The 26,136-nt window shown below is 71.7% G+C and overlaps 2 protein-coding genes across 3 annotated transcripts; one reads left to right on the forward strand and one right to left on the reverse strand.

Moving 5' to 3' along the window:
* Window positions 1–2,090: 2,090 nt before the first annotated feature.
* LOC135311472 (splicing factor 3B subunit 2-like) lies at window positions 2,091–21,770 on the reverse strand. Its single transcript, XM_064440600.1, is given in 24 exon segments — window positions 2,091–2,341; window positions 3,808–3,993; window positions 4,093–4,192; window positions 5,125–5,226; window positions 5,304–5,425; window positions 5,427–5,450; window positions 5,887–5,994; window positions 6,853–6,912; window positions 6,914–6,961; window positions 7,430–7,519; window positions 8,149–8,298; window positions 10,229–10,456; window positions 11,707–11,787; window positions 14,134–14,271; window positions 14,941–15,132; window positions 15,928–16,010; window positions 16,099–16,204; window positions 17,277–17,371; window positions 17,480–17,597; window positions 18,059–18,118; window positions 18,853–19,053; window positions 19,971–20,048; window positions 20,753–20,799; window positions 21,594–21,770. Coding segments are annotated over 24 exon segments (2,634 nt in total). The 5' UTR covers window positions 21,739–21,770; the 3' UTR covers window positions 2,091–2,269.
* Window positions 21,771–22,251: 481 nt separating this feature from the next.
* EIF1AD (eukaryotic translation initiation factor 1A domain containing) lies at window positions 22,252–26,078 on the forward strand. 2 transcript variants are annotated; one of them, XM_064440601.1, is made up of 6 exons: window positions 22,252–22,354; window positions 22,537–22,630; window positions 22,809–22,917; window positions 23,896–24,005; window positions 24,086–24,130; window positions 25,898–26,077. In XM_064440601.1, exons 2-6 carry the CDS (start codon window positions 22,544–22,546, stop codon window positions 25,973–25,975), a joined length of 429 nt encoding a protein of 142 aa, XP_064296671.1. In that variant the 5' UTR covers window positions 22,252–22,354; window positions 22,537–22,543; the 3' UTR covers window positions 25,976–26,077. The 2 variants fall into 2 exon arrangements, with proteins under 2 accessions (XP_064296671.1, XP_064296672.1); XM_064440602.1 differs by having other exon boundaries at window positions 22,281–22,354; window positions 22,537–22,573; window positions 25,898–26,078.
* Window positions 26,079–26,136: the final 58 nt, after the last annotated feature.

Genomic DNA, 26,136 nt, shown 5'->3' on the forward strand with positions numbered 1-26,136 from the left:
AGGGGGGGGGTCACGGGGGGTCACGGGGGGGCACGGGGGGGGTCACGGGGGGGCACGGGGGGGTCACGGGGGGGGCGGGGGTGGGCACGGGGGGGCACGGGGGGGCACGGGGGGGCACGGGGGGGCACGGGGGGGGTCACGGGGGGGCACGGGGGGGGCACGGGGGGGCACGGGGGGGCACGGGGGGGTCACGGGGGGCACGGGGGGGGCAGGGGGGGGGTCACGGGGGGTCACGGGGGGGGTCACGGGGGGGCACGGGGGGGGCACGGGGGGGGTCACGGGGGGGCACGGGGGGGGCAGGGGGGGGCAGGGGGGGGTCACGGAGGGGGCACGGGGGGGGCAGGGGGGGGTCACGGGGGGGGTCACTGGGGGGCACGGGGGGGCACGGGGGGGGCAGGGGGGGGTCACGGGGGGGGTCACTGGGGGGCACGGGGGGGCACGGGGGGGGCAGGGGGGGTCACGGAGGGGGCACAGGGGGGCCATGGGGGGTGGGGGGCCATGGGTGGCGCCGGGGGGGGTCAGAGTGGGGGGTCACGGCGGGTCAGCATTGGGGGGGGGGGGGCAGCAGCTCTTAGGGGTCGCGTGGGCGGAGCCCGGCGGGGGGCGGTGCCATGCGTGGGCGGAGCCCGGCGGGGGGCGGAGCCCGGCGCCCCGCCCCGCCCCATCCCTGCAGCGCTGCCGGGGGCGGGGGCTGCGGCCCGGCCGAGCTCCTGGGGCCCGGTCCCGGGGGGAGGGGGGGGGTGTCACCGCGGGGGGGGGGGGGACACCGTGGGGGTCCCGGGGGTCCCTCACCTGGGCACGCAGCTGGGCGAGCTCCGGTCCACCTCCCAGGTCGCGTACAGGTTCATCTGCACGGGCCGGCCGGGCCCGGGGCTGGGGCCGGTACCGGGGGGGGCGGCGGGGGCGGGGGGCGCGGCCCCCGGTGGGGGGGGCCCGGCCGGGGCCGGGGGTGGCTGCGGGGAGGCCGCGGGCGGCGGGGCCGGGCCGGGGGGGCCGCGGGGGCCGCCGCGCTCCGCCATCGCCCGCCGCCGCCGCCGCCGCCGCCGCGCGCCGGGCCACGCCCGCGCCCCCTCATTGGCCGCCGCCCGGCGGCCTGCGTTCTCATTGGTTGGCGCGCCGCCTCTCCGCGGTGACCCCGCCTCTCCGCGGCGTTCATTGGCAGCGCCCCCTGCCCGCTGCGGAAGGGCGAGCTCCGCCCACCGACCGCTCGCCGACCTCGCCACGCCCCCGCTCCGGGTCACGCCCACCACTCGGTTCGCAGGGGCTCATTGGGTGGTGCGGGCGCTGGCCACGCCCCCGAGGGTATAAAGAGGAGGCGGAAGGCGCGGCGGCGCTGGGGAGGAGCGTGGGGGGACACGGGGGGACACGGGCTGGGGGTGGCAGGGCCTGGGTCAGGGGGACACAGGATCTGGGAGAGGGAGACACATCCTGGGGCCAGGGCTTAGGGACAGGGGGACATGGGATTGGGGAGGGGGCGGCGGGACAGAGGATGGGGGAGAGGGGGGACTGGGGGGACAAAAGGACATGGGGGCATGGGACTGGGGAGAGGGGGGACACGGGGAGACAGAGCCTGGGGGCAGGTGATGGGGGACAACTGGGATGCGGGAGCAGGCAGACACGGCCGGGGGGGGGACGGGGACACACGGGGACAGGGGCGGGGGTCCCACTTAGGTCCCCACTACCATCCAGGGGCCGTGGCAGGGTGGGCGCCCCCCGCCCTTTGCGCTGCACCACGCCGCCTCCTTTCCCATTTCCCCTCGTTTTCCACCCAAACAGCCCCCGGGGGGCTCCGATCCTCGGAGGGGGGGTGGGGGAGCCCCCTCTCCCTGGCCCCCCGTGACCGCCGAGGGGGGGGGGGTCCCCCCTCCCCCCACCCCACCCGTTTCTGCCTCATTTTGCGTTAAACTGAATCCGTGAGTTGAGGCCAGCGGCTGGAGGGCGGCGGCGGCCGTCACTGGGGGGGCTGGTACCGCCCGGACCCCCGAAGGGGACGCGGGGACACCGAGGGGGGGGGGGCGCTGCCGGACATGGGGACACCGAGGGGGGGGCGCCGCCAGACGCGGGGACACGGGGGACACGAGGCAGAGCATGAGGCCGAGGGGGGGCATTGGGGCCCCCCACCCTTTTATTTACAAAACGAGGGGGGGCAGGAAAGCGAAGGGGGGGCCGCGGGCGCTGCCGGAGCTCGGGGGGCGTCACCCAGCACCCACGGGTGCCGCGCGGTGCCGGGGGGGGGTCCCGGGGGGGTGACGCGCGTCCCGCCGGCGCCTCAGAACTTGAACTCCTTGTATTTCTTGCCGCCGCCGCGGGCGTCCTGGGGCTGCGCCTTCCGCTTCTTCTGCTGCGGGGGGGCGGGGGGGTCGGCTCTGCCCCCCTGCCCGGCCCGCCAAGGGGAGCAAGGGGGGCCAGGGGGGCCAGGGGGGCAGACAAGGGGGAGGGGGCGGTGCCTAAGGGGGGGGACGGGGGCGGTGCCCAAGGGAGGGGGGACGGGGGCGGTGCCCAAGGGAGGGGGGCGGTGCCTGTGGGGGAGGGGGCGGTGCCTAAGGGAGGGGGGACGGGGGCGGTGCCTAAGGGGGTCTGGGCGGGGGCGGTGCCTAAGAGGGTGTGGGCGGGGGCGGTGCCTAAGAGGGTGTGGGTGGGGGCGGTGCCTAAGAGGGTGTGGGTGGGGGCGGTGCCTAAGAGGGTGTGGGTGGGGGCGGTGCCTAAGAGGGTGTGGGCGGGGGCGGTGCCTAAGAGGGTGTGGGCAGGGGCGGTGCCTAAGAGGGTGGGGACGGGGGCGGTGCCTAAGGGGGTCTGGGCAGGGGCGGTGCCTAAGGGGGTCTGGGCAGGGGCGGTGCCTAAGGGAGGGGGAACAGGGGCGGTGCCTAAGGGAGGGTGAACAGGGGCGGTGCCTAAGGGAGGGGGAACAGGGGCGGTGCCTAAGGGAGGGGGAACAGGGGCGGTGCCTAAGAGGGTGTGGGCAGGGGCGGTGCCTAAGGGAGGGGGAACAGGGGCGGTGCCTAAGGGAGGGGGAACAGGGGCGGTGCCTAAGGGAGGGGGAACAGGGGCGGTGCCTAAGAGGGTGTGGGCAGGGGCGGTGCCTAAGGGAGGGGGGACGGGGGCGGTGCCTAAGAGGGTGTGGGTGGGGGTGGTACCTAAGGGAGGGGGGACGGGGGCGGTGCCTAAGAGGGGGGACGGGGGCGGTGCCTAAGGGGGTGTGGGCAGGGGCGGTGCCTAAGGGAGGGGGGGACGGGGGCGGTGCCTAAGGGAGGGGGGACGGGGGCGGTGCCTAAGGGAGGGGGGACGGGGGCGGTGCCTAAGAGGGTGTGGGCAGGGGCGGTGCCTAAGGGAGGGGGGGATGGGGGCGGTGCCTAAGGGAGGGGGGGACGGGGGCGGTGCCTAAGAGGGTGTGGGCAGGGGTGGTGCCTAAGGGAGGGGGGGACGGGGGCGGTGCCTAAGGGAGGGGGGGATGGGGGCGGTGCCTAAGAGGGTGTGGGCAGGGGCGGTGCCTAAGAGGGTGTGGGCAGGGGCGGTGCCTAAGGGAGGGGGGATGGGGGCGGTGCCTAAGGGAGGGGGGACGGGGGCGGTGCCTAAGAGGGTGTGGGCAGGGGCGGTGCCTAAGGGAGGGGGGACGGGGGCGGTGCCTAAGAGGGTGTGGGCAGGGGCGGTGCCTAAGGGAGGGGGGGACGGGGGCGGTGCCTAAGGGAGGGGGGGACGGGGGCGGTGCCTAAGAGGGTGTGGGCAGGGGCGGTGCCCAAGAGGGTGTGGGTGGGGGTGGTACCTAAGGGGGGGCGGGGGGCCGCGAAAGGCGCGGGGGGGGGTCCCCACCTTCTGCTTGGCCGCGTGCTCGGCCACCATGTCGCTGAAATCCTCCTTCTCGACCTGGGCCTGCTGCTCCCGCACGTGCTCCTCGTACTTCTGCGTCATGGCCGTGGGGTCCAGCTCCAGCTCCTCGGGGGCCAGGGCCACCTCCACGCCCTGCGCCTCGGGCACCGGCCCCTTCCGCCCCATCACCTGCGCGGGGGGAGGGCGGCACGCGCGTTAGGGGGGGCGGGGTGGGAGCGGCTGGGGTCTCCCCGGCACCCGTGGGTGGGGCGGGGTCCCGGGGCTCACCGCCGACATGTCGTAGATGTGGGTGGAGCCCATCATGGCGGTGCCCACGGTGGCCGTGCGCTTCTCGGGGACCACCGTGAAGAGCTGGGGGGTCTCGCTGCTGTTTTGGGGGATATGGGGGGAGGCACCCTCAGCGCTGGGGTGTCCCCACCCACCGTGCCCACCCTGGCACCTCCCACTCGCCCCCAAACCCAGCCAGCACCCGCCCCTCCCAGCTCCCACTCCCCCTGTCACCACCCTGACACCCCCCAGCACCCACTACCCCATCACTACACAGCCCCCCCCTCCCCCAGCACCCTGACCCCCCCCCGTCACCACCCTCAACCCCCAGCCCCCACTCCCCCAGCACCCCCACCCTCCCCTCCCAGCACCCCGACCCCCCCAGACCCAACTCCCCCTCTCCCAACGCCCTGATCCCCCCAGCCCCAGCACCCTGACCCCCCCATACCCCCTCCCCCTCTCCCAACACCCACCCCCATTCCCCCTCTCCCAGCAAACCCTGACCCCCCCCAGCACCCCTCTCCCCACCACCCTGAGCCCCCAGCACCCCCTCTCCCAGCCCCTCCTCTCCCCACCACCCTGACCACCCCAGCCTCCACTCCCCCTCTCCCAGCACCCTGACCCCCCCAGCACCCCGACGCCCCCCAGCACCCCCTCACCTGGCACCCCAAACCCCTACTCCCCCTCGCCCAGCACCCTGACCCCCCACAGCACCCCAAACCCCACAGCACCGCCTCACCCAGCACCCCAAACCCCCACTCCCCCTCCCCCAGCACCCCAAACCCCACAGCACCCCCTCCCCCAGCACCCAGCACCCCAAACCCCCACTCCCAGCACCCTGACCCCCCCAGCACCCCCTCGCCCAGCACCCCAACGCCCCCAGCACCCCCTCACCTGGCACCCCGACCCCCCCAGTACCCCCTCACCTGGCACCCCAAACCCCTACTCCCCCTCGCCCAGCACCCTGACCCCCCAAGCACCGCCTCACCGAGCACCCCAGACCCCTCCCCAGCACCCCGACGCCCCCCTCACCCATCCATGGCCTCCTCGATCTTCTTCTTCCTCAGCTCGATGAGCTCGGGGGTCTCCATCCCCGCCGGCACCGAGGAGAAGCCCCCGGGCGTGATGAGGCCGCTGTGGGGAGACGGGGTGGGCTCAGGGGGGGTGGGTGACAGCGGGGGGCAGCCATGGGTGCCGGGGGGGGCCCCCACCTGTCCGCGGGGGTGATGAACCCCGTCTCGTCCGGCTTCTCCTCGTCGCTCTCCTCCTCCTCCTCCTCCTCCGAGGACTCCTCGTCCGAGGGCTCCAGCTCCCCCCAGGGCGTCCGGTCGATCTATCTCCTCCTCTTCCTCCTTGGTCTGGGGGACACGGGGGGGTCGGGGGGGGGGTTGTGGGTGCTGGGGGGGGGGTTGTGGGCGCCGGGGAGGGGGGGCGTGGGCGCCGGGTGGGGTTACGGGCGCTTGGAGGGGGAAAGGATGGCACCCATGGGTGCCCAGGAGAAAGCAAGGCCAGGGGGAAGCAAAAACGGGGTGGGGGGGTGAAGGAGGATGGAGCAAAGGGGTCCGGGGGGGTCCCCAAATTGTTCAGGTGGATGGGGGAGGGGCTAGAAAACCCATGGGTGCCCCCCCGGGGGGCTCATGGGTGCCGCAGACATATCAGGGTGCCTCTGCAGAGCTTGGGGGTGGCTCACGGGGATTCCCCCCCCCCCAGGGGTTTGGGAGGGTCCTTAGAGGACAGGAGGGATCGGGGGGGGGCCCGAGGGGTTTGGGGGGGTCCTGGGGGGGTCCCCGGTACCTGGAACTCGGCAGCGTTGGTGCCGAAGACGTCCCCGTAGAGCGGCTTCCCCGTCTCGTCCACGGGCGGCTTCCCCCAGCCCCCGGCGTGGTACCCGAAGGAGCAGCCCTGCCGCCGGGGGGGAGGGTCGGGGGGGGGCCCAGAGCCCCCCCAGACCCTCCCGGGCTCCCCATGGCCCCCCCCCGCCCACCCAACTCCCCCAGACACCCCCCAAACTCCCCCAGACACCCCCCAGCTTACCCAAAGGAGTAGCATAAGAGCTCCCCATGGAGCCCCCGCCCCCCCCGCAGCCCCCCCCAATCCCCCCCCAGCACCCCAAAATGCCCCTTGGGCCCCCCCAAACCCCCCAGGTACACGCAGGAACTGCCCTATAGCTCAAGAGGTGCCCCTGGGACCCCCAAACACCCCTGACCCACCCAACAGCCCCCCCAAGAATGAGCCCCCAGCACCCCTAACCCACCCCCCCCCCCCTAAACTCCCCCCAACACCCAAATAGCACCCTTGTAGCACCCAGAGGCCCCCCAGGGACCCCAAACGCCCACCCCCCAGCACCCAGAGTCCCCCCAGGGACCCCAAACGCCCACCCCCAGCACCCAGAGCTCCCCCCAGGGACCCCAAACGATCTCCCCCAGCACCCAGAGCCCTCCCAGGGACCCCAAACGCCCCCCCCTCCAGCACCCAGAGCCCCCCCAGGGACCCCAAACGATCGCCCCCCAGCACCCAGAGTCCCCCCAGGGACCCCAAACGCCCACCCCCCAGCACCCAGAGCCCCCCCAGGGACACCAAACGCCCACCCCCAGCACCCAGAGCCCCCCCAGGGACACCAAATACCCACCCCCCAACACCCAGAGCCCCGCCAGCACCTAGAGCTGTCCCCAGGGACCCCGAACACCCACCCCCAGCACCCAGAGTCCCCCCAGGGACCCCGAACGCCCACCCCCCAGCACCCAGAGCCCCCCCCCTCACCTCGGGGATGGGGGAGTTGAGCCCCGGGATCTTGAGGTTGGGGTAGGAGGGGGGGGGGCCCGTAGCGCTGCATGGCGATCAGCCAGGGCGGGGGCACCTTGTGCGCGTTCTGCCGAGGGAGGGGGGGGTCTCAGCACCCATGGGACCCCCCCAGCACCCACGGGCGCCCCTCACCGGCCCCACGGGCATGCCCAGGGCGATGCGCAGCTCCCCCCCAGCACCCATGGGCGCCCCTCACCGGCCCCACGGGCATGCCCAGGGCGATGCCCAGCTCCCCCCCAGCACCCACGGGCGCCCCCCCCAGCACCCACGGGCACCCCTCACCGGCCCCACGGGCATGCCCAGGGCGATGCCCAGCTCCCCCCCCAGCACCCACGGGTGCCCCCCCAGCACCCACGGGCGCCCCTCACCGGCCCCACGGGCATGCCCAGGGCGATGCCCAGCTCCCCCCCACCCACGGGTGCCCCCCCAGCACCCACGGGCGCCCCTCACCGGCCCCACGGGCATGCCCAGGGCGATGCACAGCTCCCCCCCACCACCCACGGGTGCCCCCCCAGCACCCACGGGCGCCCCTCACCGGCCCCACGGGCATGCCCAGGGCGATGCGCAGCTCGTCCGAGAGGTCGCCTGGTTTCTTCTCCTTCAGCCGCGTCTCAAACTCCTTCCCCTGGGGAGGGGGAGGGGGCGTCACCGGGGGGGGCACGGGGACATCGGGGGGGCATGGGGGGGGCACAAAGGCACAGGGGGGCAGGGGGACATCGGGGGGGCACAAAGGCACGGGGGGGCACGGGGACATCGGGACATTGGGGGGGCACGGGGACATCGGGGGGCAGGGGGACATCGGGGGGGCACAAAAGCACGGGGGGGCACAGGGACATCGGGGGGCACAGGGACATCAGGGGGACATCGGGGGGGCACAAAGGCACGGGGGGGCATCGGGGGGGGCATCGGAGGGGCACAAAGGCACGGGGGGGCACGGGGACATCGGGGGGGCACAGGGACATCGGGGGGGCACGGGGGACATCGGGGGGGCACGGGGGACATCGCGGGGGGCACGGGGACATCGCGGGGGGGCACGGGGACACGGCGACACACGGGGACGCCCCCCCAGCCCCCCAACACATAGGGGCGCCCCCCACACGCACACCAGAGGAACAGGGTGGCCCAAGGGGGGGGATGTCGGGGTGGGGGGCAGCGCTCTGGGGACCGCGCTGTGGGTGACGGGGGGTGCAACACGAGCCTGTTGGGGGGCACCCGTGGGTGGGGGGGGCACCCGTGGGTGGGGGGGGGCCCCACCTCGTAGTAGAGGTCGCCGTGGATGGTGAGCTTGGGCTTCGTCTGCCACTTGAAGAAGGCGTCGTGCAGTTTTTGGTAATCGATGTCGATTTTGCCCATTTTGGGGCGAACTTTCTCCCGCATCTTCGACTTCATCGTCTTCTGCTCCTCCTGGGGGGGGGGCGCGGCAGGGGGTGGGGGCGGTGGGGACACCCGCAGCGTCCCCAGCACCCCCCGGGGGGGACACACAGAGGCCCCAGGGGCACCCCGGGGTGTCCCCAACCCCCCCCCCGGGGACACACAGAGGCCCCAGGGGCACCCCAGGGTGTCCCCACCCCCCCCCCAGGGACACACAGAGGCCCCAGGGGCACCCCAGGGTGTCCCCAACCCCCCCCCAGGGACACACAGAGGCCCCAGGGGCACCCCAGGGTGTCCCCAACCCACCCCCCCAGGGACACACAGAGGCCCCAGGGGCACCCCAGGGTGTCCCCAACCCCCCCCCCAGGGACACACAGAGGCCCCAGGGGCACCCCAGGGTGTCCCCAACCCCCCCCCAGGGACACACAGAGGCCCCAGGGGCACCCCAGGGTGTCCCCAACCCCCCCCCGGGGACACACAGAGGCCCCAGGGGCACCCCAGGGTGTCCCCAACCCCACCCCCCAGGGACACACAGAGGCCCCAGGGGCACCCCGGGGTGTCCCCAACCCCCCCACCCAGGGACACACAGAGGCCCCAGGGGCACCCCGGGGTGTCCCCAACCCCCCCCCCCAGGGACACACAGAGGCCCCAGGGGCACCCCGGGGTGTCCCGAACCCCCCCCCAGGGACACACAGAGGCCCCAGGGGCACCCCGGGGTGTCCCCAACCCCTCCCGGGGACACACAGAGGCCCCAGGGGCACCCCACGACAACCCCAAACCCACTGTCACACACCTATGACACCCCCAAAGACCCCCACGGGCTCCCAGGACGCCCCCAAAGCCCCCATCACACACCTATGACACCCCCAAAGCCCCCCGCGGGCTCCCACAATGCCCCCAAAGCCCCTGTCACACACCTATGACACCCCCAAAGACCCCCGCAGACTCCCAGGACGCCCCCAAAGCCCCCATCACACACCTATGACACCCCCAAAGCCCCCCGTGGGCTCCCACAATGCCCCCAAAGCCCCCATCACACACCTATGACACCCCCAAAGCCCCCCCGCGGGCTCCCAGGACACCCCCAAAGCCCCCATCACACACCTATGACACCCCCAAAGCCCCCCGCGGGCTCCCAGGACACCCCCAAAGCCCCCATCACACACCTATGACACCCCCAAAGCCCCCCCGCGGGCTTCCAGGACGCCCCCAAAGCCCCCATCACACACCTATGACACCCCCAAAGCCCCCCGCGGGCTCCCAGGATGCCCCCAAATCCCCCATCACACGCCTATGACACCCCCAAAGCCCCCCGCGGGCTCCCAGGACGCCCCCATCACACACCTATGACACCCCCAAAGCCCCCCCGCGGGCTCCCAGGAAGCCCCCAAAGCCCCCATCACACACCTATGACACCCCCAAAGCCCCCCACGGGCTCCCAGGACACCCCCAAAGCCCCCATCACACACCTATGACACCCCCAAAGCCCCCCCGCGGGCTCCCAGGAAGCCCCCAAAGCCCCCATCACACACCTATGACACCCCCAAAGCCCCCCACGGGCTCCCAGGACACCCCCAAAGCCCCCATCACACACCTATGACACCCCCAAAGCCCCCCACGGGCTCCCAGGAAGCCCCCAAAGCCCCCATCACACACCTATGACACCCCCAAAGCCCCCCGCGGGCTCCCAGGATGCCCCCAAAGCCCCCATCACACACCTATGACACCCCCAAAGCCCCCCGCGGGCTCCCAGGACGCCCCCAAAGCCCCCATCACACACCTATGACACCCCCAAAGCCCCCCGCGGGCTCCCAGGATGCCCCCAAATCCCCCATCACACGCCTATGACACCCCCAAAGCCCCCCCGCGGGCTCCCAGGACACCCCCAAAGCCCCCATCACACACCTATGACACCCCCAAAGCCCCCCGCGGGCACCCCGGGTGCCGCCCGCGGCCGTCCCACCTTCTCCTGCAGCGCCTCGCGCATCTCCTGGATGCCCGTGCGCTTGATGAAGTCGGGGAGCTCGAAGGGGGGCTTCTCGATGCCCCTCTTGCCCTGCAGGTACTTGCGCTTGAAGCACCAGTGCCGCGGCACCGGCACCGAGTTGCGGGTGGCCTTGAGGTGCACCAGCAGCTTGGGGTCCTGCGCCGTCACGTCGTGCATCTCCACCACGTCCGGGCGCGCCACCAGCTGCGGGGGGCGGCGACAGATGGGTGGGGGGCGGCGGGAGGGCGAGGGGGGCGCCCCGGGGGGCACCTGGGGTCCTCGGGGCCCGGGGATGGGGAATATCGGTCACCCCCTGGGGGCACCAGGGTCCCCAGCGGGGTCCCATAGGGAACATCGGCCACCCCAGGGGGGCACCAGGGTCCCCAGCGGGGTCCCATAGGGAACATCGGCCACCCCAGGGGGGCACCAGGGTCCCCAGCGGGGTCCCATAGGGAACATCGGCCACCCCAGGGGGGCACCAGGGTCCCCAGCGGGGTCCCAAAGGCAACATCGGCCACCCCAGGGGGGCACCAGGGTCCCCAGCGGGGTCCCAAAGGCAACATCGGCCACCCCAGGGGGGCACCAGGGTCCCCAGCAGGGTCCCAAAGGCAACATCGGCCACCCCAGGGGGGCACCAGGGTCCCCAGCAGGGTCCCACAGGGAACATCGGCCACCCCAGGGGGGCACCAGGGTCCCCAGCGGGGTCCCACAGGGAACATCGGCCACCCCAGGGGGGCACCAGGGTCCCCAGCGGGGTCCCACAGGGAACATCGGCCACCCCCAGGGGGCACCAGGGTCCCCAGCGGGGTCCCACAGGGAACATCGGCCACCCCAGGGGGGCACCAGGGTCCCCAGCGGGGTCCCACAGGGAACATCGGCCACCCCAGGGGGGCACCAGGGTCCCCACCGGGGTCCCACAGGGAACATCGGCCACCCCCGGGGGGCACCAGGGCCCACAGCGGGGTCCCACAGGGAACATCGGCCACCCCAGGGGGGCACCAGGGTCCCCAGCGGGGTCCCACAGGGAACATCGGCCACCCCCGGGGGGCACCAGGGTCCCCAGCGGGGTCCCAAAGGCAACATCGGCCACCCCAGGGGGGCACCAGGGTCCCCAGCAGGGTCCCACAGGGAACATCGGCCACCCCAGGGGGGCACCAGGGTCCCCAGCGGGGTCCCAAAGGCAACATCGGCCACCCCAGGGGGGCACCAGGGTCCCCAGCGGGGTCCCACAGGGAACATCGGCCACCCCAGGGGGGCACCAGGGTCCCCAGCGGGGTCCCAAAGGGCACAGCAGCCACCCAGGGTGGCCCAGGTCTCCCCAGCAGGGTCCCAGGGCACACGGGGTCCCACAGCACGGCGGTGCCCAGCTCCGGGTGCCCCCCGGGCGCCGGGCGATGGCCCAGGCCCTTGGGGAGGGGGTCGGGGGTCAGGGGACGGGGGGAGGGGACCGTCACCTGCTTCAGCTCGGCCACGGTGAAGCGGTTCATGCGCCGCAGCTTCTTCTTGGAGAGCTTGGGCACCTCCGGCTTCTTCTCCTGCGGGGGCACCCGCCGGGTGGCACCGGGGCAGCACCCAGCCCTGTCCCCGACCCCCCTGTCCCCCACCAGGGTCCCCCCTGTCACCCGTGACCCCCCCCAGAGTCCCTCCGGTCACCCGAGGCCCCACCACAGCCACCCTGGGACCGTCCCCACCCCGCAGCCCCTCCGGTCACCTGTGTCCCCACCCCAAGGACCCTCCTGTCACCTGTGTCCTCATCCCAGAGACCCTCCTGTCACCCGAGGTCTCACCACAGCTACCCTGGGACTGTCCCCACCCCAAGGACCCTCCAGTCACCTGTGACCCCCCCAGACACCCTCCTGTCACCCATGTCACCACCCGAGGGACCCACCTATCGCTCGTGTTCCCATCCCAGGGACCCTCCTGTCACCTGTGTCCCTCCCCCATGGACCCCCCAGACACCCTCCTTTCACTCATGTCCTCACCCAAAGGATCCTCCTGTCACCCATGTCACCACCCCAGGGACCCTCCTGTCACTCGTGCCCCCACCCCAGGGACTCTCCTGTCACCCATGTCACCACCCCAGGGACCCTCCTGTCACCCGTGTCCCCACCCCAGGGACCCTCCTGTCACTCGTGTCCCCACCCCAAGGGACCCTCCTGTCACTCGTGCCCCCACCCCAGGGACCCTCCTGTCACCCATGTCACCACCCCAGGGACCCTCCTGTCACCCGTGTCACCACCCCAGGGACCCTCCTGTCACTCGTGTCACCACCCCAAGGGACCCTCCTGTCACCCACAGCCACCCCAGGGACCCTCCTGTCACCTGTGTCCCCACCCCAGGGACCCTCCTGTCACCTGTGTCCCCACCCCAGGGACCCTCCTGTCGCTCGTGCCCCCACCCCAGGGACCCTCCTGTCACTCGTGCCCCCACCCCAGGGACCCTCCTGTCACCCATGTCACCACCCCAGGGACCCTCCTGTCACTCGTGTCCCCATCCCAAAGGACCCTCCTGTCGCTCGTGCCCCCACCCCAGGCACTCCTATCGCTCATGCCCCCACCCCAGGGACCCTCCTGTCGCTCGTGCCCCCACCCCAGGGACCCTCCTGTCGCTCGTGCCCCCACCCCAGGGACCCTCCTGTCGCTCGGGTCACCACCCCAGGGACCCTCCTGTCACCCACAGCCACCCCAGGGACCCTCCTGTCGCTCATGCCCCCACCCCAGGGACCCTCCTGTCGCTCGGGTCCCCACCCCAGGGACCCTCCTGTCACTCGTGCCCCCACCCCAGGGACCCTCCTGTCACCCGTGTCCCCACCCCAGGGACCCTCCTGTCACTCGTGTCCCCACCCCAAGGGACCCTCCTGTCACTCGTGCCCCCACCCCAGGGACCCTCCTGTCACCCATGTCACCACCCCAGGGACCCTCCTGTCACCCGTGTCACCACCCCAGGGACCCTCCTGTCACTCGTGTCACCACCCCAAGGGACCCTCCTGTCACCCACAGCCACCCCAGGGACCCTCCTGTCACCTGTGTCCCCACCCCAGGGACCCTCCTGTCACCTGTGTCCCCACCCCAGGGACCCTCCTGTCGCTCGTGCCCCCACCCCAGGGACCCTCCTGTCACTCGTGCCCCCACCCCAGGGACCCTCCTGTCACTCGTGCCCCCACCCCAGGGACCCTCCTGTCACCCATGTCACCACCCCAGGGACCCTCCTGTCACTCGTGTCCCCATCCCAAAGGACCCTCCTGTCACTCGTGCCCCCACCCCAGGCACTCCTATCGCTCATGCCCCCACCCCAGGGACCCTCCTGTCGCTCGTGCCCCCACCCCAGGGACCCTCCTGTCGCTCGTGCCCCCACCCCAGGGACCCTCCTGTCGCTCGGGTCACCACCCCAGGGACCCTCCTGTCACCCACAGCCACCCCAGGGACCCTCCTGTCGCTCATGCCCCCACCCCAGGGACCCTCCTGTCGCTCATGCCCCCACCCCAGGGACCCTCCTGTCGCTCGGGTCCCCACCCCAGGGACCCTCCTGTCACTCGTGCCCCCACCCCAGGGACCCTCCTGTCACTCGTGCCCCCACCCCAGGGACCCTCCTGTCGCTCGTGCCCCCACCCCAGGGACCCTCCTGTCACCCACAGCCACCCCAGGGACTGTCCCCACCCAGACCCCCTCCAGTCACCCACCTCCCCCCCATAAGCCACCCTCCCAACCCCAGACCCTCCCCCGACACCCACACCCCCCCCCCAGCCACCCCATGCCTGTCACACCCCCCCCCACACACCGCCAACGCCCCCGAGCACCCCAGGGACACCCCCGACGTGGGGACCAGCTTGGCTCCAGCACCCTCCACGCCTCGCCCCCCACCCCGAGGTGCCCCCCACCCACCTGCTCGTCCTCGGAGCTGTCGTCCTCGCTGCCCTTGTGCCCGTCCTCGAAGCCCTTCTTCTTGGGGACGGCGGCGCTCTCGGGCCTGTCCGTCTTGTCCGGCTCCTTCTCTTTGTCCTTCTTCACGTCGTCTGTCAGCTGGGGGGGGGGCACGGGGGGGGTCAGGGGCGCCCCGGGGTGCTGCCGCCCGCCAGCACCCACTGGGTGCCCCCCACCCCCCAACACCTGCCTTAAAAACACCAAAAGTCCTTCTAAAAACCAAAATCTGTGACTTGCGGCGGCGGTTCATGGGATACTCAAGAGCACCCCGGGGTGCTGCCACCCCCCCAGCACCCACTGGGTGCCCCCCACCCCTGCCAACACCGCCGTTGCCCCCCATACCACCCTAAAAATGCTAAAAATCCTCCTAAAAAAAGACACTATTTCACTTATGGGTGCAGCCGGGTGACGCTCAGGGACACCCTGAGGTGCTGCCACCCCCCAGCACCCACTGGGTGCCCCCCACCCCTGCCAACACCGCCGTTGCCCCCCATACCACCCTAAAAATGCTAAAAATCCTCCTAAAAAAAGACACTATTTCACTTATGGGTGCAGCCGGGTGACGCTCAGGGACACCCTGAGGTGCTGCCACCCCCCAGCACCCACTGGGTGCCCCCCACCATGGGTGCCGCCTTAAAATCATCAAAAATTCTTCAGAAAAAGGGAATTTTCCACTTGGGGGTGCAGCTGGGGGACACCTAGGAGCACCCCACGGTGCTGCCACCCCACCAGCACCCACTGGGTGCCCCCCCCACCCCCAAATATTACCTTAAAAGCCTCAAAAATCCTCTTAAAAAACACGAAGTTGGGGTCGTAGATCTCGGGCTCCTCGGTGATGTACTCGATCTCCACGGGGGGGGCGTCCCCCGGGGTCTCGGGGTCCCCCCGGGCTGGGGGGGGGGGCCCTTCCCGTGCCCGCCCCCGCTTCTTCTTCTTGCGGTTGCGGCGCTTGCGGTTGCGCTGGGTGGGGGGGGGGTGACGTGGGTGACCCGTGGGTGGGCCAATCCCCCGCCCCCCCCCCCCGGGATACAGCCTGGAGCTGCGCAGGATCGGGCCCCTGCCCACAAAGGAACGTGGGCCAAGGACCCCCCCTGAGCAGGATCAGGCCCCCCAAAGGACAAATGAGCACCCAAGGGTGCTCCAGGGTGGGCAATGGGCACCCTGGGGACCCTCTGGGCAGGATCAGGCCCCCCCCCAGAGGACCATGGGACACCCAAGGGTGCTCCGAGGCGGGGAATGGGCACCCTGGGGACCCTCTGGGCAGGATCAGGCCCCCCCCCAGAGGACCATGGGACACCCAAGGGTGCTCCGAGGCGGGGAATGGGCACCCTGGGGACCCTCTGGGCAGGATCAGGCCCCTCCCCAGAGGACCATGGAGCACCCAAGGGTGCTCCAGGGTGGGCAATGGGCACCCTGGGGACCCTCTGGGCAGGATCAGGCCCCTCCCCAGAGGACCATGGGGCACCCAAGGGTGCTCCGAGGCGGGGAATGGGCACCCTGGGGACCCTCTGGGCAGGATCAGGCCCCTCCCCAGAGGACCATGGAGCACCCAAGGGTGCTCCGAGGCGGGGAATGGGCACCCTGGGGACCCTCTGGACAGGATCAGACCCACCCAGGGCAGAACCTCCCCCCCTCCCCAGAGGACCCCCCCCTCCCAGGCAGGAGCCCCTCTGCCCCCCCAGGGTGCTTCCAAGCAGGGTCCTGCCCCCCCAGGGACCCTCTGAGCCGCCCTGGGTGGGGGGCACCCCCACCCACCTCCTTTTTGGAGAGCCCCGCGTCCTCCTCCGCCTCCGAGGCCGACGCCGACGCCCGCGGCTCCGTCTCCATCTCGTCCTCGGCTGCGGGGACACAGGTGGGTGGTGGGGAGGGGTCAGGGTGCTGCCCCCCGCCCCCCGAGGGGCACCTATGGGTGCTGGGGGGGCTCACCCGAGAGCCCCGGCACGGTGATCAGCTCCTCCTGCCGGATCTCCTTCAGCTGCAGGATCTTCTCCAGCGCCTGCGGGATCTTGGGACCCACGGTCGGGTCGTCCGGCTGGGGGGGGGGGGGGGCGGCAGAGTCAGGGCACCCAGGGGGCTGGGAGCCCCCCCACCCCCGCAACCCCCCGCCTGGGAGACACCCCCCACCCCCGCAACCCCCCGCCTGGGAGACACCCCCCACCCCCGCAACCCCCCGCCTGGGAGACACCCCCCACCCCCGCAACCCCCGCCTGGGAGACACCCCCCACCCCCGCAACCCCCGCCTGGGAGACACCCCCCACCCCCGCAACCCCTGCCTGGGAGACACCCCCCACCCCCAGAACCCCTGCCTGGGACCTTCCTCACCCCTCCCCCCCCCCCCCAAAATTGGGTGTCCAAGGGGACACCGCACCCTCAGAGCACCTATCTGGGAGCCCCCTTCCCCCTCCCCCCCCTAAAATAGGGTGTCCAAGGGACCCCCCACCCTCAGAGCACCTATCTGGGAGCCCCCTTCCCCCTCCCCCCCCAAAATAGGGTGTCCAAGGGACCCCCCACCCTCAGAGCACCTATCTGGGAGCCCCCTTCCCCCTCCCCCCCCAAAATAGGGTGTCCAAGGGACCCCCCACCCTCAGAGCGCCGATCTAGGAGCCCCCTTCCCCCTCCCCCCCCCAAAATAGGGTGTCCAAGGGACCCCCCACCCTCAGAGCACCTATTGAGAGCCCCCTTCCCCCTCCCCCCCCCCAAAATAGGGTGTCCAAGGGACCCCCCACCCTCAGAGCACCTATTGGGAGCCCCCTTCCCCCTCCCCCCCCTAAAATAGGGTGTCCAAGGGACCCCCCACCCTCAGAGCACCTATCTGGGAGCCCCCTTCCCCCTCCCCCCCCTAAAATAGGGTGTCCAAGGGACCCCCCACCCTCAGAGCACCTATTGGGAGCCCCCTTCCTCCTCCCCCCCCAAAATAGGGTGTCCAAGGGACCCCCCACCCTCAGAACCCAGGCACCAGGAGAGCCCCCGACCAAAGCACCTGCACCTGGGAGACCCCCCACCCACAGAACACAGAAAGACCCTCCCCCCACCCAAAAAACCTGGGCATCCTGGAGACCCCCACCCACCCACAGAACCCGGGCGCCCAGAAGCCCCCTACCCACCTCTCGGCTCTCCTCCCCGGGGGGCGGCGGGGGCCCACGGGGGCGGGGGGCACCCATGGGCACCCCGGGCATGGGGGCACCCATGGGGGTGCTGCCTGTGCGGGGGGACAGAGCGGGGCGGGGAGGTCAGGGTGGGGGGACACACGCCACCAGCAGCGGGTCCCCCCCTACCCAAGGGTGGCCGTGGGGCCGGTGACACTCACCTCGGGGGGGCAGGGGGGCCCGGGCACCCATGGGTGCCACGTCCGGAGGGGGCCGGGGCACAGCGGGTGCCATCTTGGCCATCTCCTGCTGCCGCTCCTGCTCCAGCAGCACCGCCGCCTGCGGGGCCCACGGCGGGGGGAGAGGGACACCCATGGGTGCCCCACGCCACCCACGGGCATCCCCGCACCCAGCCCAGGGTCCCCCACGTCACCCACAGGCATCCCCACGCCACCCATGGGCGTCCCCGTGCCCCCCACGGGCGCCCCTGCACCCACCCGGCGTCCCCGGGTCACCCATGGGCGTCCCCACATTCCCCACGGGCACCCCCACGCCCACCCCAGAGCACCCCACTCCCCGTGGGTGCTCCCTCACCAACCCACACACCCGTGGGTGCCCCACGCCTGCACCCACGGGTGCCCCCCATGCCCAGTCCCCGCACCCACAGTTGCCCCCCATCCCCACGGGTGCCTCGAGCCCCAGACCCACACCCACGGGTGCTCTCTGTCCCCACGGGTGCCCCCCATGCCAGGCCCCGCACCCACAGGTGCCCCCTGCCCCACGGGTGCCCCCGTCCTCACCCGCTTCTGCTGCTCCAGCAGCTCCTGCTCCTTGGCCTTGTCCCCAAACGGGTGCTGGCCCTGGGGGGCGCACAGGGTGGGTCAGAGCACCCACGGGTGCCCGGGCACCCCTGCAGCGACCCCCCCCCAGCACCCGCGGGTGCCCCCAACACCCCCTGCAGCAACCCCCCCGCACCGACCCCCCAGCACCACGGGTGCCCCCAACACCCCCTGCAGTGACCCCCTCCCAGCACCCACAGGTGCCTAGACACCCCTGCAGCGACCACCCAGCACCCACAGGTGCCCCCAACACCCCCTGCAGCGACCCCCCAGCAACCGCGGGTGCCCCCAACACCCCCTGCAGTGACCCCCTCCCAGCACCCACAGGTGCCCCCAACACCCCCTGCAGCAACCCCCCCCAGCACCCACAGGTGCCCCCAACACCCCCTGCAGCAACCCCCCCCAGCACCCACGGGTGCCCCCAACACCCCCTGCAGCGACCCCCCCCCAGCACCCACGGGTGCCCCCAACACCCCCTGCAGCAACCCCCCAGCACCCACGGGTGCCCCCAACACCCAACAGCCCCACAGAAGCCTCTTGACCCCCCCCAGGCACCCCCAGTCCCCAAAACCCATGGGTGCCCCCCAAACCCCCCACAGCACCCTCTAGCACCCCCAGCCCCCACCCCGCAGGACCCTCTAACCCCCCCTGCCCCCCCCCAACCCGTGGGTGCCCCCCAGCCCCCACCCCGCAGGACCCCGTAACCCCCCAGCCCCCCCCCCCCGTGGGTGCCCCCACCCATGGGCGCCCCCCACCTGCTGGGCCCGCTCCTCCTGCAGCAGCAGGGCCGCCTGCTGCTGGGCCAGCGTCAGCCGCTCCTCCTCCGACAGCCCCTCGGCCCCCGGCCCCCGCAGCCCGGGGGGGGGCGGCGGGGGGGGCACCCCCAGCCCGTAGCTCAGCCCCATTCCCGGCGGGGGAGGGGGCACCAACGGGTGCTGCAGGGGCAGGCTGGGCAGCTGGGGGAAGGGGGGTGTGAGACCCACTGGGCCCCCCCCCAGCACCCACTGGCCCCCCCATAGCACCCAGTACCCCCCCACCCCTAAATTATGTACCCTGGGGGCGAGTCCTGCCCCCCCCCCCCAGCACCCAGTACCCCCCCCCCAGCACCCACTACCCCCCCACCCCCAAATTACATACCTGGGGGGGAGTCCTGCCCCCCCCAGCACCCACTGGAACCCCACCCCCAAATTATGTACCTGGGGGGAGTCCTGCCCCCCCCCCCAGCACCCAGTACCCCCCCCAGCACCCACTGGAACCCCACCCCCAAATTATGTACCTGGTGGGGAGTCCTGCCCCCCCCCCAGCACCCAGCACCCCCCCCAGCACCCACTGGAACCCCACCCCCAAATTATGTACCTGGGGGGGAGTCCTGCCCCCCACAGCACCCAGTACCCCCCCCAGCACCCACTGCCCCCCCACCTCCAAATTATGTACCTGGTGGGGAGTCCTGCCCCCCCCCAGCACCCACTGGAACCCCACCCCCAAATTATGTACCTGGGGGGAGTCCTGCCCCCCCCCCCAGCACCCAGTACCCCCCCCCAGCACCCACTGGAACCCCACCCCCAAATTATGTACCTGGTGGGGAGTCCTGCCCCCCCCCCAGCACCCAGCACCCCCCCCAGCACCCACTGCCCCCCCACCTCCAAATTATGTACCTGGGGGGAGTCCTGCCCCCCCCAGCACCCCTTGGGCCCCCCAAACACCCTAAAACTCTTTTGACAGCCCCCAGCACCCTTCGTACCCCCCAAACAAGGACCCTCCCAAACCTCTCCTCACCCTCCCCAGCACCCGCCACCCCCCCCGAAAAGACACCTTGTGCTTAAGCCCCCCCCCCCAACTTCTGCCCCCCCCCCCCCCCCGAGCCCCCCCAAACCTGTGCCGGCAGCGGGGGCTGGGCAGCCTTGTCCCCCTCCTCGGGGCGCAGCACGGGGCGGCTCAGGACGATCCCCGTCTGGGGGGGGCACAAAATGGGGTACCCCGTGAGGGACACCCCCTCCCAACCCCAGAGAGACGGTGGGGTCCCAGACCCCCCCCATGAGATGTGGGGGACCCCCCCCCCCCCAGGGGACATGGGGACCCCCACCCCAATGGGACAGTCCAAAGAGAAATGGGGTCCCAACCCCCCCAGTGCACAGAGAAGCCCCCCCCCCCCCCCAAAGCTCAGACGCACATAGTGGTCCTAGACCCACCCCCCCACAGGATGGGGGGACCCCCACCCCGATGTGACGGGGTGACACCCCTCTCACCCAGCCCAGAGGGACGTGTGGGGTCCCAGACACCCCCCAAGGAAACTGGGGACCCCCACCCCAATGGGACACAGTCCAAAGAGGCATGGGGGTCCCACCCCACCCCCAGTGGTCCCCCAGTGGTCCCCCAGTGGTCACAGAAGCCCCCCACGAAGTGCAGGGGAACATGGGGGACCCAGATCCCCACCCCCACGGGACAGGGGGACCCCCCCACCCTGATGGGACAGAGATGACACCCCCCCCACCCAGCCCAGGGGAACGTGGGGGGTCCCGAACCCCACCAAGGAACGTGGGGACCCGCACCCCGAGGGGACCAGGGCGCCGTGGGGGCTGGGGACACCCCCCTCAAGGGGACGTGGGGGACGCTGGGGACCCCCCCACTCGGGGGGCCGCGGGGGGGGGGGCTCACCTGCATGGTGTAAGCCTGCAGTCGTTCCACCAGCTCCTCCCGGGTGCCTGGGGAGGGCACGGGGGGGGTCAGGGAGCCCCCAAATTCTGCCCCCAGCCCCCCAATCCCCAGCCCCTCCCCCCCACACCAGGGCCCCCCTAAAACCCTCTACCCCGAGAGACCCCTAGAGGCCCCCCAACACCCCCCAGGGCCCCTCGGAACAGCCCCCTCACCCTCAAGGCCCCTCGAGGGACCCCCCCTTGGCTACTCCTAGGAACCTCCTTAGCCCACCCTAAACTCCCCCAGGGCCTCCCCAACCCCTCCCCACCCTACAGCTCACCCAAGGGAACCCCCCAAACCCCAACCACTCCCTTATGGGCCCCCCCAAATACCCCCGCCCCCCCCCCCATAGCCCTCCCTATCTCTCGGTACACCCCAAATACCCCCCGGAGCACCCTCAACTACCCCAGCTCCCCAGGTGCCCCCCCAAATCACAGCTACTCCTAAAGCCCCCCCTGCCCCTAGGGACCCCCTGACATCCCCCAAATGCCCCCAGAGACTCCCCAGCTCCCTCAGGCCTGCCCACGACCCCTCCCAGCACCCCCCCAAGTGCCCCCCCCAACCTCAACCGCCTGTATGGCCCCCCCGACCTCTAGGGACCCTCCAGCACCCCCTAAATACCCGCAGGGTCCCCCAAACCCCAACCACCCCTATGGCCCCCCCCGACCTCTAGGGACCCCACACACACCTAAGGAGCCCCCAAAGGGCCTCAGAGGCCCCTCAGAAGCCCCCCCAGCTCCCTCAGGCCTGGCCAGGACCCCCCTCAGAGCCCCCCCCAAGCCCGCCCCGGCCCCCCGCGCACCCTGGCTGGGGGCGCCGATGCCCGCCAGCGTGGCCTGCAGCTCGGCCGGGGCCCAGCCCGCGTACGGGGGCATCTCCCCGCCCGCCCCGGGCCCGGGGCCGGCCCCGCCGCCTGCCGCCGCCGCCTCCCCCCGCTCCGCCGCCATCTTGCGCCGCCGCCGCCGCCGCCGCCGCCGCCGCGCGCGAGCACAGCGGCCAATCAGCGAGCGCCCCCGGGCGGCCAATCAGCGAGCGCGCCCGGAGGCCGACCTGCGAGCGCGACGGGGCGGCCAATCACCGACTGCGCTCAGCCCGTCAGTCATTGCGCGGCACCGCCCCCTCGCTCGCCGCCGCGGGGGGACTCACGGGGGTCGCGCAGGAATGACGTCACGACGCCGCCCCAGGGGGGCGTGAGGTGATGTCAGGCGCGTGGGGGGGGGGGCGGGTTGATGTTACGGCGAAGGCGGTGTCCTGCGGGCCACGCCCACCTCATTTGCATACATCCGCCCCGCACGGTACCCCGTCAACAGCATAGGCGCGCCCACAGGCCCCGGACACGCCCTCGCCCTGATTTGCATGACCCCGCCCACCGGCCGGTCCTGGAGCTGGGAATCCCCGCCCCTCCGCCCCCGAAAGAGGCGGCCCCGTGCCCCGCCCCAGCCCCCGCCCATCGGGGGGCGTGTCCGACCCCTCAGACCCCGCCCCTTTCCGCAACCACCACCATAGAGACGCGCCGACGCTCCCGGAAGTGACGCCGCGCGCACCCGGAAGTACCGGAGCGAGGTGAGCGGCACCGGCCGGGGCCCCTCGTGGAGGGGGGGAGGGGCACCGGAGGGGCTCTAAAGCGGGGGGAGGGGCGGCCCGGACGCCTGGGTCCCCTCGGGGAGGGGGGGAGGGGCGGCCCGGACGCCTGAGTGCCCCGTTCCGAGACGCCCCGTCCCCTCCCCCCCCCGTTGTCCCCGCAGCCCCGGGATGTCGCGCGCCACCAAGCGGAAGCACGTGGTGCGGGAGCTGCTGGAGGAGCACGTGATGCCGGCGCCGCGTCAGCGCATCGTGCGGGTGGGGGCGGGGGGGACGGGGGGGGGGCGGGGTCACGGCGGGTGTCCCCTGGGGGGGGGGGGGAGGGGACATGGGTGGGGACACCCCGGGGGGGAGGGACAGGGATGGGCGGGGGGTGGCCCTGACCCCCCGTGTCACCCCCCGCCGTGTCACCCCCCCCCCCCGTGTCACCCCCCAGGTGTTGGGGACCCCCGGGAACAACCTGCACGAGGTGGAGACGGCCGAGGGGGTGCGGTTCCTGGCCAGCATGCCCCCCCGCTTCCGCCGCCACATCTGGATCAAGAGAGGTGACGCCCCCACCCCGCCACCCTCACCCCCCACCCACCCTCACCCCCTCACCGTCACCCCCACCCTCGCCCCACCGCCATCACCCGCCTGTCACCCCATCACCGTCACCCCGTCACCACCGCTGGCACCCCACAACCATCACCCCAACAGTGTCACCCTCACCCCCTCACCGTCACCCCCCCACTGTCACCCCCACCCTCGCCCCACTTCTGTCACCCCACCCGTCACCCCATCACCATCACCCTGTCACCAGCACCGACCCCCCCACCACTGGCACCGTCACCCCGCCACCCCCACCCTCTCCCCAGGGAACATCACCCATCCCCAGTGCCACCAACCGTCCCCAGGGTCATCGGTGTCACCCCAACCCCGTGTGCCCCCCCCCAGCACCCCCATGACACCCCCTGGCCCCAACACGGCCACGCCCAAGCCCCCCCCACTGACCCCATCCCAGTGACCCCCTGGGTGACCCTTTTGTACCCACGGGTGACCCGCTGGGGACCCCCAGTCACCCCCTTGTCCCCCCTAAGTGACCCCCCCCGACCCAATGGTGAACCCGACCCCCCTGGTGACCCCCCAGGTGACCCCTGACCCCCAGTGACTCCCTGTCCCCAGGTCATCCCCATCACCCCCAGGTGACCCCTGACCCCAGGTGACCCCTGACCCCCAGTGACTCCCTGTCCCCAGGTCATCCCCATCACCCCCAGGTGACCCCTGACCCCAGGTGACCCCTGACCCCTAGTGACTCCCTGTCCCCAGGTCATCCCCATCACCCCCAGGTGACCCCTGACCCCAGGTGACCCCTGACCCCCAGTGACTCCCTGTCCCCAGGTCACCCCCAGGTGACCCCTGACCCCCCCAGGTGACCCCTGTCCCCTCAGTAACCACCCTGTGTGTGTCCCCAGGTGACCCCTGACCCCTTGGTTACCCCCGACCCCCCCCAGGTGACCCCCGATGACCCCCTGTCCCCCCCCCAGGTGACTTCCTGCTGGTGGACCCCATCGAGGAGGGGGCGAAGGTCAAGGCCGAGATGTCCCTCGTCCTCCTCCCCCCCCCACGTCCGCTTCCTGCAGCGCCAGGGCCTCTGGTGGGGGCACCCCCAAACCCCCCCCCCAAACCCCCCCCCAACCCCCCCAGCGCCCCGGTGTGACCCCCCCTTCCCCGCAGGCCCGAGGCCTTCGCCCCCCCCGAGCCGCGGAGCCCCCGCGAGGGGTGAGTGGGGGGGTCAAAACTGGGGGGGGGTCGAAATGGGGGGGGTCGAAATGGGGGGGCGATAAGGGGGGATTAACTGGGGGGGTGGAAATTGGGGGGGCGATAAGGGGGGATTAACTGGGGGGGGTCAATAAGGGGGGATTAATTGGGGGGTCGATAAGGGGGGATTAACTGGGGGGGGTCGATAAGGGGGGATTAATTGGGTAAGGGGGGATTAACTGGGGGGGTCGATAAGGGGGGATTAACTGGGGGGGTGGAAATTGGGGGGGCGATAAGGGGGGATTAACTGGGGGGGTGGAAATTGGGGGGGCGATAAGGGGGGATTAACTGGGGGGGTCAATAAGGGGGGATTAATTGGGGGGTCGATAAGGGGGGATTAACTGGGGGGGTCGATAAGGGGGGATTAACTGGGGGGTCAAAATTGGGGGGGGCGATAAGGGGGGATTAACTGGGGGGGTCAATAAGGGGGGATTAACTGGGGGGGTCGATAAGGGGGGATTAACTGGGGGGGTCGATAAGGGGGGATTAACTGGGGGGTCAAAATTGGGGGGGCGATAAGGGGGGATTAACTGGGGGGGTCAATAAGGGGGGATTAACTGGGGGGGTCGATAAGGGGGGATTAACTGGGGGGGTCGATAAGGGGGGATTAACTGGGGGGGGTCGAAATTGGGGGGGCGATAAGGGGGATTAACTGGGGGGGGTCGAAATTGGGGGGGCGATAAGGGGGATTAACTGGGGGGGTGGAAATTGGGGGGGCGATAAGGGGGGATTAACTGGGGGGTGGAAATTGGGGGGGGCGATAAGGGGGATTAACTGGGGGGGTGGAAATTGGGGGGCGATAAGGGGGGATTAACTGGGGGGGTGGAAATTGGGGGGCGATAAGGGGGGATTAACTGGGGGGGTGGAAATTGGGGGGGCGATAAGGGGGATTAACTGGGGGGGTGGAAATTGGGGGAGCGATAAGGGGGGATTAACTGGGGGGGTGGAAATTGGGGGGCGATAAGGGGGGATTAACTGGGGGGGTGGAAATTGGGGGGGCGATAAGGGGGGATTAACTGGGGGGGTGGAAATTGGGGGGGCGATAAGGGGGGATTAACTGGGGGGGTGGAAATTGGGGGGGCGACAAGGGGGGATTAACTGGGGGGGTGGAAATTGGGGGGCGATAAGGGGGGATTAACTGGGGGGGTGGAAATTGGGGGGGCGATAAGGGGGGATTAACTGGGGGGGCGGAAATTGGGGGGGCGACAAGGGGGGATTAACTGGGGGGGTGGAAATTGGGGGGGGCGATAAGGGGGATTAACTGGGGGGGTGGAAATTGGGGGGGCGACAAGGGGGGATTAACTGGGGGGGTGGAAATTGGGGGGGGCGATAAGGGGGATTAACTGGGGGGGTGGAAATCGGGGGGGTGATAAGGGGGGATTAACTGGGGGGGTGGAAATTGGGGGGGGCGATAAGGGGGATTAACTGGGGGGGCGGAAATTGGGGGGGCGACAAGGGGGGATTAACTGGGGGGGTGGAAATTGGGGGGGGCGATAAGGGGGATTAACTGGGGGGGTGGAAATCGGGGGGGTGATAAGGGGGGATTAACTGGGGGGGTGGAAATTGGGGGGGGATTAACGGTGGGGATAACTGGGGGCTGTTAATTGAGGGGGCGTTACCGGGGGGGGGGGCGTCGCGGCCCCCGTCACCCCCAGGGCTGGGGACACGTGGGGACACCCCGACACGCGTGTCAGGGCGTGTGTGTGACACCCCCCCCCCCCCCCCCAGCCACCCCCCCCACGGGGACGGGGGAGGGGGGCTCTTCGTCAACACCAACCGGGCGGCGGCCGGCGGGGACGCGGGTGACAGCGAGGACACGGGTGACAGCGAGGAGGACACGGGTGACACCGAGGAGGAGATGGGTGACAGCGAGGACACGGGTGACACCGAGGAGGACGCCACGGGTGACACCGAGGAGGATGCCACGGGTGACACCAAGGAGAAGATGGGTGACACCGAGGACGCCA

This window comes from Phalacrocorax carbo, unplaced genomic scaffold (genome assembly GCF_963921805.1).
Source record: "Phalacrocorax carbo unplaced genomic scaffold, bPhaCar2.1 SCAFFOLD_347, whole genome shotgun sequence".
Taxonomy (NCBI): domain Eukaryota; kingdom Metazoa; phylum Chordata; class Aves; order Suliformes; family Phalacrocoracidae; genus Phalacrocorax; species Phalacrocorax carbo.